Below are 19,014 nucleotides of genomic sequence, written 5' to 3'. Positions count from 1 at the left end.
AGTCCCGGCCGTGCTCTGGGAGGGGGAGGGGCAGGGGGAGGGGGAGGAGGAAACTACGAAACGAAACAAAAGCATGACGCCCCACCCTGACGTGATTCCTGGTCCGCTGCTCCTCGGGCGCTGCCTGCCCGCATCCTGACCTGCACAAGTCCTGATGAGGTTTCTGCTTACATGTCACCGCTGCACCCCGGGTGACGGCTTGGACAGCTGGCGCGGTCACACTAAGGAGCTCCTGGAAACGTCGCTGTCTGCTCCTGGCTGCCCTGCGGGATCCGCAGGACATGTGAGAGCCGGGCCGGAAGCACCGGTCCCTTAGATGAGCCCAGCAGTGGTTCCAGGGACACCGAGTGTGGGACACAGAGGCTCAGGACAGTGCAGACAGGCTGCGAGGTTGGCCCCTAGGTGACTGTCCTGGGACCCCGAGGTGGAGTTGGTGAATGGCCCAGACCCAGCGTTACTTCGCTGTTAGAACTCCGGGGTGGGGGCTTCTGAGCCTCTGCCCCTCCCCCCACGTCCTCTCACTTGTCCTTGTTCCGGCATCACCGTCGGGTGTGCCCAGTCCCCTCCCAGCCACCGGCAGGAACCCTACACGGTGCCCAGAGACCTTGTCTCCTGATCATGGGCCTCAAAGTGTCGCTGCCTGGACTTTGGATTCGAACTCTGACCTCGAGACTGGGGTGCTTCAGAGCTGCTCAACCTGTGACTCGAGAAAGTAGCCCCACGGTCTCTCAGGGGCTGTGGGCCTTTCCTTTCCAAGAAGAGGGGTGGGGCTGGGGATTTAGCTCAGCAGCAAAAGCGCCTGCCTGGCAAGCGCAAGGTCGTGAGTTCGGTTCCCGGTACCGGAGAAAAACAAAAAAAAAACAAAAAACAAAACAAGAAGAGGGGTGCAGGGTTCCAGGTGTCCTCCTCCTTCTCCCTGCCTCTCTTCCGCACTGCCTAACCCTCTGCCCTCCATGTTTGCGTCTGTGTGTCTGTCTGTTATCTGTCTCTCTCTGTCTCCAGTTCTCTCTCTCCTTTTTGGAGCTCAGGGAAAAACGTGGCCTGTCAGACCTGCTAGCTCTTCCTGGACTGTGGGTAAGAGGTGCCTCCTCAGCACTTTTGGGGGAGCAGGTGCAGGATGCCTAGCTCTGGCGGGCAAGAGGGACAGCTGGCTGGGTGTGGTGGTGCACATCTGTAATCCTAGCACCCTGGGAGAGTGAGGCAGGAGGATGGCAAGTAGAACCCTAGTCTGGGCAACTTAGCAAGAGCCTGTCTCAAAATGAAAATGCCCAGTTCTGAAAAGAGGGCAGGGGAGGCCAGGTAGGTGACAGCCTCTGCACTTTCAAGGGGCCCTTCCCATCCCCACTCCCTTGGGGCTGTACTTCCTTCTGTTCCCCCACTTCCAGACCCAGTGACCTGGGAAACCACTTCCGGAGCCCCTTCTCAGTAGCCCAAGGACATGAGCTCCACAGAGTGCTGAGAGAGAGGAAGTTTCCTCGCCTGCGGCCACCCCACTTCCCCACCCTCCGCTCCTAGCTCAGTTGGAGTTGTGGGGGGCAACCAGTGGCAGGATTGTTTTTTATTTTGAGACAGGGTTCCTCTAAGTCACTAAGTTGCTCAGGCTGGGCTTGAACTTGTTACCCTCTTGCCTCAGCCTCCCAGAGTGCTAAGATTACAGGTGCATACCACCATGACTGGCTGTCTACAAGTAGCTTGAGGACACATTCCTCCCACTTCCTCACTGGGGAGGGCTGCGCAGTGCTGTTAAGAGAGGCAAAGGGGGCCTGAGGGTCTCAGAGGAGCGGGGAGAAGTTATTTTATGGCTGGGGGATTTCTTTTTATGTTGCACTTTATTTGAACGGTTAATGAGTTCATAAAACTTAAAAGCAGTCCTCTTACCTCAGTTTTCATCCCTAGAAGCAATGTTTCTCTCGGGTTTAATTGCATATTTATGGACAGACCTCCTTTTGCCCTGCCCCACATTCCCACGTAAATTGTAGTCTCTTGTACACTTTATGCTTTGCTTTGAGTATGGTTAGTACCCCTGAAACTCTTGCCGAAACTTAATTCCCATTATGACATGCTGAGTGGGAAATTTAAGAAGTCACCAGGTGCTAGGTGTGGTGTGGCACACACACATGCTTTAGTCCTAGCATTCCGGGAGGCTGAGGCAGGAGGATAGAAAGTTCAAGACCAGCCTGGGCAACTTAGTGACTTAGTGAGACCCTGTCTCAAAATAAAAATTAAAAAAAAGTGTGGGCATGCAGCTCAGAGTGAAGGTGCTGGGTTCAATCCTGTGATGGTTAGGGTAGAATGTCAAATTTATGGCTTTGGGATGATCCTCCCCAGGGGTAAGTAAAGCACACTTCTTGGTGTATCTGGCTTGCTCATGCCCTTGAGGTCTCCATCCCATCCCTCATCCCTTCCTCTCTGGCACTGTTCCCCTGCTGTGCTTCCTGGCTGCCATGAACTAAGCAGCCTTCCTCCTCTAGGCCCTTATGCCATGATGTGCCTGCCTTGGAACTAGCCTACCTTGAAACGAACCTTCTAAAACCATGAACCAAATAAACCTCCCTCCTGTAAGTTGTAGATATTGGATATTGAGTCCCAGCAATGGGAAAGCTGATTAATACAAAGTACCCTCCAAAAGAAGAAAAAAGGGTAATGAGGACTGTTGTTAGGAACTGATTAGGAATGGGTTGTTCCATTCACTCAAGGGGGTTCCACACAGCCATCCTGGCCAGGTCACTGGTACATCCTTGTCTGTCACCATGGGATACCTGGACCAGCCCAAGACTCTGCCAGCAGAAGTGGTATGCCAGAACCACGAGCCAAAATAAACTTCTTTTATTTGTAATGTGCCTAGCCTGTGGCACTGTGTCATTAGCAACCGAGAACAGACTAAGATACACACTTTACAGTTTTTAACCTTTTTTTTTTTTTTTTTTTTTCAATACTAGGGATTAAGCCCAGAGCATTCAGACTGAGCTACATGCCCAGGCTTTTATTACTGTTACTACTTTTTAAATTTTGAGACAAGGTCTTACTAAACTGCTCAAATGGTACTCAAACTTTTTATCCTCCTGCCTCAGGCTCCTCCAGTGCCGGAATTATAGTTGTGCACCAGCACGTTTGGCAGAATAATTACACTTTGGTACGTAGGGTTTCTTATTCTTTATTTTCTCCTATTTGTTAGCTTATTTATTTGTTTATTTCTGTAGAACTGAGAATTGAACCCAGAGCCTTTTCACGTCCCCAGCTATTTTTATTTTTTATTTTGAGACAGGGTCTTATCAAGTAGCTGAGTTGTTGAGGTTGGGTCCTAGCTTTTGATCCTTCTGCCTCAGCTGCCCAGAGTGCTGAGAATATTGACCTTGACCACCACCTCGCTTTTCCCTTTTAATGAAAAGCTGCACACTTTATGATGTCTCCTCAGCCTCCTTCAGTTTGGACATCTTCTCAGTTTTCTGTCTTTGATGACCTTGATGATTTGAAAAGCAGGTAATTATTTGGTAGAATGGTCCGCAGTTTACTTTTCTGTGACACTTGCTGGTGATTAGATTCAGTGATACTGCAGAAGCCCTCGGGGACATCACAGCAGGAGGTACGGCATGGCGATGCCTCTCGGCATGGCGATGCCTCTCCTGGGCTTGGTTAAGGGGATGTCCACGCGATCCCTCATGGCTGCTGTTATGGTAGTATTTTCCTCTTTGTAGTTAACAAGTACTACATTATTGTAAATAATATTGTAAATACCATTAAGAAACAAAAAACTGCTGCTGGTAATAAATCTGAGGTAGCATATATTGTAAGATGCACACACATGTCAGAGATGTTAAAAAGTGGAAAAGTAGCCAGATGCAGTGGCAAACACCTATAATCCCAGCATTCTGGGAGGCTGAGGCAGGAGGACTACAAGTTTGAACCCAGCCTGGGCAAATTTAGTGAAACCCTATCAGAAAACAAAACAAAAAAACAAGAAAAGGGCTGGGATTCCAGCTCAGTGCAAAGGCCCTGCGTTCAATTCTCAATACTGCAAATAATCCCAGTACTCGGGAGGCTGAGGCAGGAGGATCACTGTGAGTTCAAGACCAGTCTGGGCTACAAAGTGAGTCAAGGCCAGCCTGAATTGCATAGCGAGACCCTGTCTCAAAAAAAGTCAGTACTGCAAGTAAAGCCAAGCCAAAGTGGAAAACTATATAACTCAGAACTAATGAAATGCTTTATAATTCTTTTAGGGATATGCTTTCTTTTAGTAAAGGTTGTGAATGTTTCTTTAATGCTTGAAAACTATGTATTTTCTATTTTCAGGATCTACAATTCATTTTATAGATATTTTGCTTTACTATGTTATTTGGGGCTCTTAAAATTGTTTTTTCATAGTGCTGGGGATTAAACCCAGCGCCATGTGCATTCTAGCTAAATGATTTACTACTGAGCCACACCCCCACCCCTATTTAGGTTTTTTTATATATTAAACCTTTTCTACATTTGTTCCCTTTTTGTTGCACATTATTATGGGCAGAAAGAGGTGAACTAGGGGATATAGCTCAGTGGCGTAAGCACCTGCCTGTCAAACACAAGGTCATGAGTTTGATCCTGGTACCGCCAAAAAAAAAAAAAAGAGGTGAACTAGTGTCTTCTTATATATTTCTATTTATCCATATATTTTGTGTAGAGTTAGGTATAAAACTGTTGATACTTCGCAAATTAATGTGTAGATATGCATCACTGTCATATTTTCATTGTGAATAATACACTTTATTTTTATTTTTTATTTGTTTTGTCTTTTTGAGACAGGGTCTCGCTATGCAATTCAGGCTGGCTTGCTTTGTAGCCCAGGCTGGCTTCAAACTCACAAAGATCCTCCTGCCTCAGCCTCGTGAGTGCTGGGATTACAGGCATGTGCCACAATGTCTGGCTACAGTTTATTACTAATAATCGTCTTTCATTGTATCCAGAACATGATCTATAGGAGAAAAAAAGTCAGTAAGTGAATTGGACTTTGTTAAAACATAAAACTTTTGTTCTGTGAAGGAGGATACTGCAGAAAGAATGAGTTGATGAGGTGCAGACTGGGAGAAAAGTCTACAAATCACTTACCTGATAATGGATTTCTGAGGAACTCCTTAGGAGGATATATAAAGAACTCTTAAAAATTAAACCATAGGGGCTAAGCATGGTGGTGGCCCTACAATCCCAGCACTCAGAAGCTTGAGGCAGGAGGATCACCTCAAGTTGGAGTGTAGACTGTGGCCCAGGAATCCCTCTTGTGAGTATTTAGATCAGTGGGACAAAATTCTGGGTCACACAGAAACATTATAGACTGAGAACAGTGTAAATGTCCATAAGTGGTGAACACACAAACAAACCATGGTGTAGCAGCAACAATGAGAGAACTATCTTGGTGGTACATGCCTATAATCCCAGCACTCTGGGCGGCTGAGGCAGGAGGGTCTCAAGTTTGAGCTTAGCCTGGGCAATTTAGTGAGATTCTGTCTCAAAATGAGAAATAAAAAGAGTTGGGGATATAGCTTAGTGCAAAGGCCCTCTGTGGGGAAAAAAAAGAACTATTATTAATACATCAACAATTTAGATGAACCTCAAAGACTGAATGAAAGAAGTCACTCTCAAAAGATCCATCTCTATGATATTCTTAGGAGGAGAGCCAGGTGTGACGGCACACACCTGTGGCCCCAACACTTGGGAAGCTGAGGCAGGGCAGTTGCCATGATTTCAAGGCCAGCCTGGGCTACATAGTGAGTTCAAGGCCAGCCTGAACTGCATAGTGAGACCCTGTCTCAAAAAATAAAAAAGGAAAAAGGGAGAAAACTTCAGGGATGGAGAACAGGTGAGCAGATTTAGGAGCAGGGGGAGGGTGGGCATCTTAGTCCACTTGGGCTACTATAGCAGAATGCCATAAATGGGTGTGGTTTATAAAACACAAGTTCATTTCTCCCACACCTGCAGGCAGGGAGACCAAGATCTAGACGCAGCCCTCAGGGTACCTGGTGGGGTTGGGGGCTCACTTCCAGGTCCCTGGATGTCAATTTCTTGCGAGGTCCTCATTGGGCAGAAGGGCTAAGTTTGCTGATCCTGTTGATCGAGGCTGCTCTATATAACTTGATCACCTCCTCAAGCCCCTCCTCCAAGTACTGTAACAATAAGGATTGAGTCTCAACACAGAAAAAAAATTGTTTTTTTGTTTTGAAAACAGGGTCTTGCTACGTAGTCTAGGCCAAATTTCAACTTGCTATGTAGCCTAGAGTGGCTTTGAATGCGAGGTCCTCCTGCCTCAGCTGCCCAACCCATATATGAATTTTGATTTTTCTGTGTGTGTCAGTGTTAATGTTTGTCTAATTAATTAATTATTTATTTAAATTTTGTGTTGCCTTTTGCATGCTAGGCATGGGCTCCATCACTGAGCTACATCCCCAGCCCAAAAGTGTTTTTTTGAAAATAAGTGAGATTGCGGGGCGTGGTGGCAGACATGGCAGTCACCTGCAATCCTGGCTAGCGAGGAACAGCAGGGCAGGCTATCGGTGTTGGCCTATGGATATCTTGCTGTGAGCAATAATGAGGCCAGTAAAATTTTTTTTCCAACCTCCCTGTGCTCCCCGACTGTCCATGTTATTATCTTCTTAGTATTTACCTTTGTACTGCTAAGTATTTTATATATTTATTGCTTATTTAATCAGCTTTAAATTATACCTTGGGAACTAGCTGCGAAAGGTGAATCAGCGAAGTTTTATATTCTTTGGCTGCTTCCCTCTGAAGTTACACTATGTATTATTTTTGTGTTGTCAAGTGTTATAATCTATACATTGCCTTTTCAATTTTTATTGATTTATTTATTTTGGTTTGGCGAGACAGGGTCTTGCTATGTAGTGCAGGCCGGCCTTGAACTTGTGGTGATCCTCCTGTCTCAGTCTCCTGAGTGCTGGGATGACAGGTGTGCGGCACCATACCTGGCTTGTTGGGTGTTCTTTTTTTTTTTTTTATACAATATCTGCAAGCCTGGAATAGACTTAGGGGGCATTCATCTCTCCAGGAGTCCAGAGGGAAAGCCATGGACACAAGAAGTCGTTGCTCAAAGTGGGCCGGTGATTTGTCCTTAGCCCCACACCTCTGGGTAGCAAAGCTGGACCCCATTCTTTCCCGGCTCGTCTCCTCATGGATGCTTGCACATGTGGTTTAGCTTTGCTGTGTGCTTCACACCCATCAGTAAAATGTGCATGTTTGGCTTGCTAAATGTCTACTTTGCCCCCAAATCTAAAATTTATGTTTACTCAGAGAGCATAGTGATTAAGATAGTGGGCTCCCGGCCAGGCATGGTGGCCCACGCCTGTGATTCTGGCAATGAACGCGCGCATGGCCTCACATTTTAGGTCTCGTGAGTAATTCAGCTGGCTACGTGGGTGCACAAATACCCCTCTGGGACCCTCCTTTCAGTTCTTTTGGGTATATACAGGTTGTTCAGTCAAAGGAGCATTCTGGGTTTAGTTGTGTGAAGGATGTGACAGTGGCTGTAGCTTTTAGCATTTCTCACCAGCAGGGTGCAAAGGTTCCAATTTCCTTTTGGCCTCAGTAACATTCCTCCCTCCCTCCTTTGCTTCCTTCTTTTGCTGTGCCGGGAGTGGAACCTTGGGCCTCATATGTTAAGCGAGTACTCTGTCACTAACCTACATCCCCAGCATCCTACATATCTATGACATCTTAATGGGTGTGGGTGGCATCTCATTATACTTCTGATTTGTAGGTTTTTTTTTTTTTTTTGAGACAGGGTCTCGATAGGTAGTTCAGGCTGGCCTTGAACTCATTACATAGCCCAGGTTGGCCTCAAATTTGCAGCAATCCTCCTGCCTCAGCCTCCTCAGTACTGGGATTACAGGAATGCACCACCATGTCAGGCTTTGCATTTTTCTAATGGTTGAGCATCTTCTCTTTTTTTTTTGAGACAGTGTCTTGCTATGCAGTTTAGGCTGGGCTTGGACTCACTATGTAGCCCAGAATGGCCTTGAACTCATGGCAATCCTTTTGTCTCATCCTCCTGAGTGCTGGGATTATAGGCCTGAGCCACCATACCTCAGTATAGAGCATCTTTTCATGAGCTTATTGGGTATTTGTAGTTCTTCTTTGGTGAAATGTTAATTATGGTTCTTTTTGTTTTTGTTTTTGTTTTTTTTTTGGTACTGGGAATTGAACTTAGGACCTTGCGCTTGCCAGGCAGGTGCTTATGCCACTGAGCTATGTCCCAGCCCCTTTTTTCTTTCTTTCTTTCTTTCTTTTTTTTTTTTTTTTTTGTTGTTGTTGAACTAGGTTTTTTGGTTTTGTTCTAAGTGCTATTGACTGTTGACTTTATTTATTTATTTATTTATTTATTTATTTTGGTACTGGAAATTGAACTCATGACCTTGGCGTGTGCCAGGCAGACACTTGTGCCACTGAGCTATATCCTCACCCCTGACTGTTGACTTTAAAGAGTTCTCTCTAAATTCTGAATCTTAATCTTTTTTGGATATATGATTTACCAATGTTTTTTCCTATGGGTTGTTTCTGTACTCTGTTAGTGTGTATGTGTGTGTGTCAGTATTGGGGATGGAACACATGACCTTCTCCAACCCTTTTATTTTTTTTTATTTTTTATTTTTATTTTTTTGGGGGGTTTTTGGGTTTTCTCCGGTACCAGGAACCGAACTCATGACCTTGCACTTGCCAGGAAAGTGCTTTTGCCGCTGAGCTAAATCCCCAGCCCATTTTTTTTTTTTTTTTTTTTTTTTTTTTTTTTTTTTTGGTTTTTCTCTGGTACCGGGAACCGAACTCACGACCTTGCGCTTGCCAGGCAGGCGCTTTTGCCGCTGAGCTAAATCCCCAGCCCCTCCAACCCTTTTATTGTTATTTTATGACAGGTTGTGCTGAATTGCTAAGTTGCCCAAGCTGGGCTCAAACTTGTAATCTTCCCGCCTCAGCCTCCCAGAGTGCTGGGATTACAGGTGTGCACCAACCTGCTCAGTACAGTATGCTCTTTTTTTTTTTTTTCATACTGGGAATCGAACTCATGACCTCAGGCTTGCCAGACAAGTGCCTATGCCACTGAGCTATATCCCCAGCCCCCGTATGTTGTTTTTTTTAAAAAGCCATTCTGTCAGCCAGAAAGCAGCACCATCATCAAAGAGTTTGGAAACAGCAAGGCTCTCGCTGGGCAGAAGGAGAAACAGGCTGGCCGTTTATGGTCCCTGCTGCTGAGCAAAGTGTCTTTTCAGTTCATTTGTTTTGGTCCTAAATTTTAATCTCATCTGACGCAAGTATTTACTTTTCAGTATTCTGTTTGCGCTGGAAGGAGTGGGCCAGCTCGGTGTAGACAAGGAGAGCAAGTTCCTCCCCAGCGGGTAGTGAGGTATGGGCTGGGTTAGCAGACTCTAGCAGGAAGACGAGTAGAGATTAACATTCCAGGAGGGTAACACTCAATCTTCCTGCACCAGGTTTACTTTGCAGAACCTACAGAAGAGTGCTCAGGCTGAGTGGGCCACCTTTTACACAATCCTTGGAAAACGATTAACCATAGGAGAAATGTTTGCACAGCTTCCTTTACATTTCATTTCGTCTCATAAATCCATAAAAATTGATATTCATTACTTTAACTTCGTGCGTGAATTCTTCCAAAAGGACAAGTTCCAGGTTGAAATTTATGAAGTTATTAGTTCTCAGGAGAGCCAGAAATGAAACTGTGAAGTCATGCTACAGTCAGAAGCTGGCCAGATCTTACTCTCTCTCTCCCTGCCTCATTTAGGATAAATTCATGGATAAATCTGTAGCGACTGCCTTAAAGAAATAGTCATAGCCGGGTGTGGTGGTGCATGCCTGTAATCCCAGCACTCGGGAGGCTGAGGCAGGAGGATCGTTGCAAGTTCAAGAACAGCCTGGGCTACAAAGTGAGCTCAAGGCCAGCCTGAACTGCACAGTGAGACCCTGTCTCAAAAAGACAAAAAAAAAAAAGACCAAAAAAAAAGAAAAAGTGTCATAAATGAAATGGCCAATAGGAAAGTTAAAAACAGAACTGGCTACCCCTTTGTGATCTCAGGTTCCTGGAGATGTGGGTGCTACAGTAGGCAGTTGATTTTATTGTAGCAGTTGCTGGGCATGCATAAAACAAAGAAGGAGAAAAAGAGGAAGAGAATTTCACGTGGAACAAACCGCACAGGGAACAGAGATGGGAAAAAGTTTAACGAAAAACACTTTACACATGATTCCTGTACCATAAATGTGCTACAGAGCTCTTAAATAAGCAGTAAAATTATGTTAAATAACCAAGCACTTAGGCTCATGAGCATAGGTTTGTCTGCTTACTGCTGACCAAACCAAAGGAGGAGATATATTTGGGTTAAAAGGCAAAGGATTTATCCAAAACTAGCACCAAGGAGATGGAGGGGCCCATGTCCCTTATATCACCATCCCTGACGTACAGGTGGACAGAGGTCTTCTATAGTAAGCAACAGGGTGGGGGGCATCACACAGATCACAATGCAGACAGAGCTCCACACTTGCTTTGTCACTTCCAGCCATCAGCTCATCCTCCTCTTTTTTTTTTTTTTTTTTAGTTGGAGTCTTGCTATGCAGTTCAGGCTGACCATGAACTCACTATGTAGCCCAGGCTGGGCTTGAACTTGCAGCGATCCCCCTGCCTCAGCCTCCTGAGTGCTGGGATTACAGGTACGGCCACCACACCTGGCTCATCCCCCTCTTCCTTGTGGAAAAGAAACCAGGCCCCTGGCATCCTGGGGCTGGCAACTGCATGTTCTGTCACTTCTTTGGAGCTGAGGAGTGGGACAGGAGGTGGGGTCGGCTAAGTGCTCAGCAGAAGGAAGCTTGGAGAAGTTGCTTATCTCTAAAAGAAAAACAAAAACTCAAATTTTGAAGCTTATTTTCTTGGTGCCAGGTACAGTTATACTGTCAATCCTGAAAGTACCTTAGGGCCATTAACTATATGGTGAGGATAGAGTTAAACAACCTGTTTTTTTTTTAATTTTTAGAAGAAAAGTCATGCAGATTGGTTATAAGAGGGGGATAATCACAGCATGGCAGCAAATCACAGGAGCATGCTTAGCCACTATCTCAGCATAATGCAGAAACTTACATATCCTTTCTCTACAGGGGAGGGGACGGATAAGGAACCTCAGGGACCTAATCAGTGGCGTCTTACAGGAACTCGGTGTGTTTGGAGAACACAATGGCCTGGGACAAAGTCTGTGAGGTTCAGGTGAGGGTTTGTAAATGATTCTCCTTGGGACCAAAACAGAAGACAATGGCATGTGACAAAGTCTCTCCAGGTGGGCTGGCGGCTTCAGTCCTTTCTTCCTGTGATGAGTTTAGTTGCTGGAAGCTCAAAGAAGATAGCAGAGTTAATTGTTTGGTCATCTGGGCTTTGGGCGGAGAATGTAATTTAGCAGAATCTCTCTCCTTGACTGGAGTATTCTTTACTTACTATACATGTACGTAATGCTGTTAGCTATTAGTTATGGATGGTTTACACATAAGTAGACTATTTTTTAGCCTCTTAAAAACTCACGTGGTTAGAGTTGGACTGCATATTGATCCTTTCCCTCAGTTTTTGGGGAGAGTTTTTTGAGACAGGGTCTTGCTATGTAGCTCAGGCTTTGAACTAACTTTGTAGCCTAGGCTGGGCTCGAGCTCACTGCAGTCCTCATGCCTCAGCCTCTTAAGTGCTGGGATTACAGATGTGCACCATCACACTTGGCTTTAGCCTCAATATTGCCCTATTTCTCAATTTTAAGATGTGAAACATCTTGTCCTACCGTCTTGCTTATTACCAAACTAGTTTCAATTCTGTCTCATCTCTTGTACAAAGGGGCCAGAGGGACGCAGTTTTCCCACCCCTGCTTCCCACACCACCTGGCATCTGGACACAGGATTGGGTATGGAAGCTGCCTCCTTCCCGCGGGAATGACTACTGAGATGCTGCCATGAGCGCCTGGCCCAATCTGTCCTGTCCTGGGAGGACCCTCCCTTTTCCAGGATGAGCACAGCGTCCACTTTCCCTGGGACGGTCCCCTCCTTCACCCTGGAAGTTCTCCAACATCCTTGATTACTGGGGTTGAGCTCACCGTCCCCCGACTGAGCTTCCTAATTCTCCCATCCCAGGGGTTTCCTCCATTCGTACAGCTCTGACAAAGACTTGCCAAGGATTCAGTCTTGTCTGCCAGTGTCCCTCAAGGAAAAAAAAAATTTTGGGGGCTGGGGGGACAGGGTCTCGGTATGCAGTCCAGGCTGGCCTTGAACTCACTATGTAGCCCAGGCTGGCCTCAAACTTGAGGCGATCTTCCTGTCTCAGCCTCCCAAGAGCTGGGATGACAAGTGTGTGCCACCATGCCCAGCGCTGGTGGAATCTTGATTAGCATAGCTGATAACCACTGCCAGGCCCTCAGCTGCTGTGAACTGTGTTACTGTTTGAATTTTTTGCTTTCCCTCTCGAGGGTGAAGTAGAACTCCCTGCCCCACAGGTACCAGACTTGATGTCTGGCTGGCGCTGCTTTCCTTGATAGCCTAATGTCCTTGATAGCCTAATGTCCTTGACCTGCCAAACTCCAGGAAAACCACATGACCTGCTTTGGCCAATAAAAGGCGGGCACCAGGGATGCTTGTTGTTCTGAAAGAAGCTGTTCGAGTCAGCTGGTGGCTGTGCTGTCATTTTCCACTGCTGTGGGACCAACAGTATCCCAGGACTGCATACCGAGACCCTGTCCCCCCAACCCCCCAAAATTTTTTTTCCTTGAGGGATGTTGGCAGACAAGACTGAATCCTTGGCAAGTCTTTGTCAGAGCTGTACAAATGCTCCTTTAGCCTGGGTCTCAGAGTGAAGGTGTCTTGGAGCAGAATCCAGACACTGGAATGGTGAGCAGCGTGAGCCAGAAATAAACCTCTGTGTGTGCTTTGCTGAGCCTTCAGAACTGTTTGTCATGCAGCATAACCCGACATCCCCTGGGGGGAACACCAACCCTCACTGGCTTGCACTTGTTTCAAAGCCAGGTATCAGCTTTTCACCTGCCATCAAGAAAATCATTGTCCCGACCCCTCACCATGACTTTAGAGGCAACTCTCCTGGGTCTCCCTGGCTCCTGCCGATGCCACCAGCCACACCTGCAGCCACAATTCAGATGAACGTGGCACAGTGGCCTAACATTCCCGGGCCCTTGTTCCTCCCTCACGTCCTGACCTATTTCTGGGCTCTGCTTCCAACACTTTGTCCCTAATCCTTGACGCACGGGGAATGTTCCCAGCTTGTACTTTCTAAGATTCATGGCTTCCCCTAGACCCCAGTGACCAAGGTGGGACTTGGGAGAGAGGCCGGTGCCCTTTACTGACTTCCCAGGAGTCCCACTTTTGTGTCACCAGGAAGAAGCCCAGTGGTGGAGTCATGAAGTCCGACTCCCCGGACCTCAGCATCCCTGTCTTCCCATCCCCGGCCCTTCCTTCTACCCAGCAGCCCTCTGGTTCATCATGAGCTCTGGCTGGGGCCATGTGAACATGTGGTGGCATCTGGGTCTCAAGTAGCCCATGGAAAAGCAGCATCGGATTCTGTAGCTCTGGTTCAGCGCTGCTTGTCCTTCCCTCCTCTCCAGCTTTCCGGGGTGGGGGTGGGCCATTCCCTACAGCAGTAGGGGGACGGCAGCAGTCCAAGCTTGTCCCTGTCCTCCTTGGCTGTGGAGCAGAGCAGACACTGCCCAGCTCAGGATGCAAAGGTGATCAAGTGTCTGGGCTCCGCCAGTGCATGATAAGTACGTGTCGTGGGAAAGATCCTTTGCGTTTCCAGATTCACTTGTTGATCACACTTGGTGGAGGGGACAAAGGACATGTAGGCTGAGAGAAAGGAAGTGAGGTAGAGGGGGATTCTGGCTGTAGGAGCAGCTCAGGGAAAGCTGGATGGTGGACAAAGCCTGCAGCCAGGAGGCTGTAGGCTGCAGCAGAGGAGGATGTGGGCAGACAAAGAGATGAAAGAGAAGGGAAAGCAGAGTCTATCTCCCCAGGGGCCTGGTGTACTCACAACAGGGATTCATTTATGTCTGTCGCCCCAGCACCATGATGGCCATTTTATGGTATTTGATAATTTAAGCCGAGCCTGCTGGCACACGCCTGTAATCCCAGCACTCGGGAGGCTGAGGCAGGAGGATTGTTGCAAGTTTGAGACCAGCCTGGGCTACAAAGTGAGCTCAAGGCCAGCCTTAAACTGCATAGTGAGACCTTGTCTCAAAAAGACAAAAAAAAAAAAAAGAAAAAAAGAAAAAAAAAAAGGTAATTAAAAAAAAAAACCACTGGAGCCGGGCATAGTGGCAAGTGCCTGTAATGTCAGCATTCTGCAGGCTGAGGCAGGCAGATCTCAAGTTTGAGTGCAGCTTGGGCAACTTAGTGACTTAGCAAAAGCTTGTCTCAAAACAAAATAAAAAAGGGCTGAGGTTGTAGTTCAGTGTCAAGGCCCTGGGTTCAATCTCTATTACTAAACACACACACACACACACACACACACACACACACCCGCCCTCGCACCACCACAAGGATTGGAAACTCTCCAAACCTGTAGTTTCGTTTTCAGCTTCTTGGCGGGCTTGGTGCTGGATTCTAAGACTCTGGTGGTATCCAAGGAGATGGCTTTGGGAAACAGCAACAAGACTTTTTGCAAATAGATCTTCCTTGACGTATGGTGGGGGTTATGTCCAGCTGAATCCTTCAGAAACTAGACATATTTTAAGGTGAAAATGCAGTTAGCAGCCCAAAGCTCAGCCGACCCCAGACATGCTTAGTTTATTGACATCAGTTTATAGTGGGGCAACATCATCTTACACAAGGCCTATTTTGTGTAATTTAGAGTTGAATATTTTGTGTAATTTATTGAACACTGTACGAGGACCATCTGCATTTATGTGTGAGTGCAATTAGTAACGAGTATTCCAAGAATCCAGCATGGAGTTCAACTCAGCTTCCATGTGTACTTTTTTTATCTTTGTTTTTTTGGCACTGGGAATCAAACTCAGGACCTTGCACTTGCCAGGCGGGCACTGTGCCACTGAGCTATCTCCTGGCCCCTATACATGTTTTTTTGCAGTGGTGAGGATCGAACCCAGCATCCACGCTAGGCAAGTGCTCTACCAGGAGATACCCGACCCCCATCCTCTTTCTGGATTGCAACAATCCCATTTTGGTGGTTTCCAAATTCCGCTGGAATTGCAGTCCCCTGGCTGGAGAAGCATCCTCCTGAATGCTCCCTTGCTCTCTTCTTCCTCCTCGCCCTTCTTCTCTTCTTCCTTTTTCTTCTTCATTTCTTTATTTTTCTGTGCTACTGGCGATTGAACCCAGGCTTGCTCTACCACTGTGCTACCTCCACTGTTGTCTCACTCATTTTGAGACAGGATCTCACTAAATTGTCCAGATGGGACTCCAACTTCCAAACCTCCTGCCTCAGCCCCTCAAGTGCTGGGATTATAGCCCCACAAGGGCGGGTGAAATTGCTGGGTCCTAGAGCATACCTTTCAAGCCTTGATAGACGGGCTGGAGTTGTAGCTCAGCGGTGGAATGTTTCCCTAGCACATGTGCGGCCCTAGGTTCAATCGGCCACACCCCTGAAACGAACAAAAACCAAAATTAAATAAAGGCAATCTGGAATACATAGTGAGACCCTGTCTCAAAGATAAAACAAAAACACCAAATAGATGCAGTCATTTTACCTTTTTTGAGGGGGTTTGAGACAGGGTCTCACTATGTAGTTTAGGCTGGGCTTGAACTCACTATGTAGCCCAGGCGGGCCTTGAAATCACGGATCCTCCAGCCTCAACCTGCCGAGTGCTGAGATTACAGACACTGCCATTTTAAAGCAACCCAATCCACTTCCACTGGCCATGTAGGAGCAGTAATTCTTCACCCTGCTGCCAGCACTGGCTGGACTCAAACGCCCTAATAGGTGCAGAGCTGCTCCCTAATAGTCCAAACCATGGGGTGCCGTTGTTTTTGTGGTCCCTGGTCCTTCCTTCTCGGGGGCCCTGGCTCACCTCTTTAAAGGCACGGCTTCTGTGACTCCCTGGATGTATCTCGCTGTGGGGTCACAGTGCCAGAGCCCTGCTGGTGGTGGCCTGGAGGGAGGATGGAGTGGGAACAGTGAGTTTCCAAAGACTGGAATGAAGGAAGGCTGCAAGGGTGGCTTGGATCCTGGAATCCACCGCAGTGGCCTTGCCTCAGCAGGCCTGCATGTCCTCCATGAAGGGCAGGGGAGGAGAGGCAGCGTCCTTGGAAGGAACAGCTAGGGGTGACGCCAGCAGCCCCCCCATCTCCTGGGGCTTGTCCTTTTGTTCCCTCCCTTTGCAAGGCGCAGGGGGAGGGGGAGGATGTGAGGCTGGGTGGGGCAAAGGTGAACGGCTCCCCGGAGCGCTAGGCTGGGCAGATAGCCACTTTCGGTTGAGGCCAGGTGTTACTGAGCACACCGAGGCTGTCTGTGGCAGGGATCCAGCTGCCATTCCCGGTCCTGGCACCTGCTGTGCCCTCAGCCCTGGGGACCAGCCTTGCCCACCGGGCCCATGCTGCTGCCCGGGCTCCTCAGCATCCTCTGGATGCTCAGGGTCCCCGTAGGGGCCACAGGTAAGGGGGAAATGGGAGGGGATGCAGGGCGGGTGGAGAGGGGGCTCCGAGACGTTTGGAGGGCTTGCACCAAGCTCTCCTGGCAAAGGCCAGGGTGGACGGAGGTGGTGGAGAAGGAAGCTGGGTCAGTTGCTGCTGCTTTTGATCTAGGACTGAACAGGCTGCAGGGGTCCAGCGCTCAGATCTGTATCCCAGGGTGGGAGTGAACTCTTCCCAGAACATGGCTCTTCCTCCTGGACTCTATTCTCTGTTTACCTTCCTGGTTCCTCTGTCCCCCTCCCCTCAGGCTCGGGGCCTCTCCACAAAGGATTCTTCCCTCCTCTGCTGTGATCAGTGCCTCCAGGCCCGGGGTCTCTCTGCGCTCCTTCTCTCTGTCCAGCCCCCCACAGCTCTGCCCCTCGCTCAAGCCGCCCGTCACGCCAGGGCCCCGTTTCTGGGCATAGTTGTGGTCACCAGGGAGGTCCTCTTTGCCTCGCCCCAAGGAGGCTCCTAGACGCATGGTGTGGGGTGTGGTGAATCCTGCTGTCCTCAGGAGCTCTGATTCCTTGATTGGCCCTTTCTCCTCTCTGTTCTGCAGTGACACAGTCCTAGACCCCATCCCCAAGCTAGAGGCCCCTGATTCCTCCTGCTGGCCACATCCGGTCGGAAAGCCCCCTCCCAAGTGACATGTAGCTCTCCTAGCTCTCTCAGGAAGAAGCACACTGAGCTCCATCCCAGGGAGAGGAGCTCAGTGGGGGGCACTTCCTGCTGGCGCCAGCTGCCTGTTCTCTCAGTCCCTCAGCCCAGCAGGGAGACATCTGGTCCTCAGTGTCACCATCTGTGAAATGGGCGGGTGCTGTCTAAAAACTGACTTCTTCTATGCTCCTAGGCTAATCCAGGGGTTGAAACAGAACACCCGTCTTTTGACTCTGTGATGAACATTCTCCACTAAACCTTCCGGTCTCCAGAATTCATGCTCTGTCTCCTGGGAACTTTCTCTCTGGGACTTTCCTTCTCCAGGCATTCCTGCGCGTATCTGCTCCTCGAGGCCCTCCTCCCTTCACATTCCTCAGTCTCCGAACAGCCTGAGCTGCAACCTGTCTTCCCCCTCTGTCCCCTCTGACCTTGTCTCCCGGTGTCCATGCCAAGCCCCAACCCCCAGCGCAGCATTCAAGGGTTTCTCTCTCCACAAAGGAAGGAAGGAGATAAGAGTCTCCAGGTTGGAAGGACAGGGAAGGGTCAAAGGGTGGGGGCAGAAAGCCAGTGGGGAGGAGGATTCCGGGCAGCAGGTGGAGGGGAGGATGGAGAGGGAAGGGGAGGGCCCAGGTGTGGAGGAAGAAGGGGGAGCGTCAGCTGGCTGATGACAAGTGCAGCGCTGCAGGACTGGGGAACAGCGCCGCTCACCCCGCTGCTCTAGTCAGCCTCTTGATGGTGGGCTTCAAACCGGAAGCCCTCAGCGCGAAAAGGCCTCTAGCGCCTCTGGTGGTGGTGGTGGGGATAAGCTCTGTCACACCCAGCCCTTTGTGTCGGGAAAACGGGGTAGTGAATAGCCTGCGTGGCGTGACAGTGACTTACGAATTCACCAGTGGGTTCCTGTGTTCTCCGTCAACACAGGAACCCCTGGTGCAGGAGCAGTGCACACTGCTCTCCGCCCAGTCCCCCTCAAACTGCCTCTTCTGCTGCAGGCAACAGGGAAAACACATCTCCGCCCCTCACCATGACCCCTGACCTTAGACCCGCCTCTGAAACGCTACTCAAACCTGCGGTCCGTTCTGACACCTCAGCAACCCCCGAGCTTGTCGTGAAGGTTGGAACTTCTCCTCCTACACTCTTGTCTGTGAATCCCACCAGGCTTAGCGTCCCTTCCATCTACCCCAACACCTCTGTGCCAGGCACCCCTGTGCCCCATCCTAGCTCTTCTTACACCAGCACTTTGGGGACAGACAAGCGAGTGATTGTGAATACTGCTGAGATAGCGACCTCCGCCTTTGCCTCTTTTCCTACTGCAAAGGACCTACCCTCTTCCTCAGCCCCACTCACCGACACGAGCCACAAGCCACAGCCCCATCCTTTAATCTCTACAACAGGGGCCACAAAAAGGACTACACCGACCCCATCTAGTGTCCACAGGGAGTCTCTCATCCAAAGAACTACCTCTGCATCTGCTGCTATTTCTTTCTCAACTCCTACAAAACTCACCACAGTCACTGGTACTACAAATACAGAAGGACTTTCCTCTACTCTGCTCCCCGCTGGAGCCCTGTCTACAGCCACTGACTCAAAACCAGAGCCCACTGCCACCAGCACATTCTCAGCAACCACGCCTCCAGAACCACCTTCAACCCCTGCAGCAGCGACTGGAACAGGTCAGACCACCTTCCCCTCCTCACCCACCTTCCCCGCCTCTAGTGCCACGTC

The 19,014-nt window shown here is 48.7% G+C and overlaps 1 protein-coding gene and 1 long non-coding RNA gene across 2 annotated transcripts in view; both read left to right on the top strand.

Moving 5' to 3' along the window:
- The first annotated feature begins 10,644 nt into the window (after positions 1–10,644).
- On the top strand, positions 10,645–12,243 carry LOC106147516. Its single transcript, XR_001232440.1, has 3 exons — positions 10,645–10,689; positions 11,131–11,236; positions 11,846–12,243. It is a non-coding gene; the product is annotated as an uncharacterized LOC106147516 (long non-coding RNA).
- A 3,987-nt stretch (positions 12,244–16,230) lies between these two features.
- The window catches only part of Muc3a (mucin 3A, cell surface associated), a 14,172-nt gene continuing 11,388 nt past the window's right edge, over positions 16,231–19,014 (top strand). Inside the window, exons 1-2 of the mRNA XM_013509450.1 lie at positions 16,231–16,288; positions 16,443–16,617. Of these exons, the coding sequence (XP_013364904.1) occupies positions 16,231–16,288; positions 16,443–16,617 (233 nt within the window). The remainder of the gene's footprint in view (positions 16,289–16,442; positions 16,618–19,014) is intronic.

The sequence above is a fragment of the Chinchilla lanigera genome, unplaced genomic scaffold, assembly GCF_000276665.1.
Source record: "Chinchilla lanigera isolate Chin_1 unplaced genomic scaffold, ChiLan1.0 scaffold00172, whole genome shotgun sequence".
NCBI classification, from domain to species: domain Eukaryota; kingdom Metazoa; phylum Chordata; class Mammalia; order Rodentia; family Chinchillidae; genus Chinchilla; species Chinchilla lanigera.
Note: the sequence above shows the minus strand (reverse complement) of the source record. Positions and strands in the feature narration are given on the sequence as shown.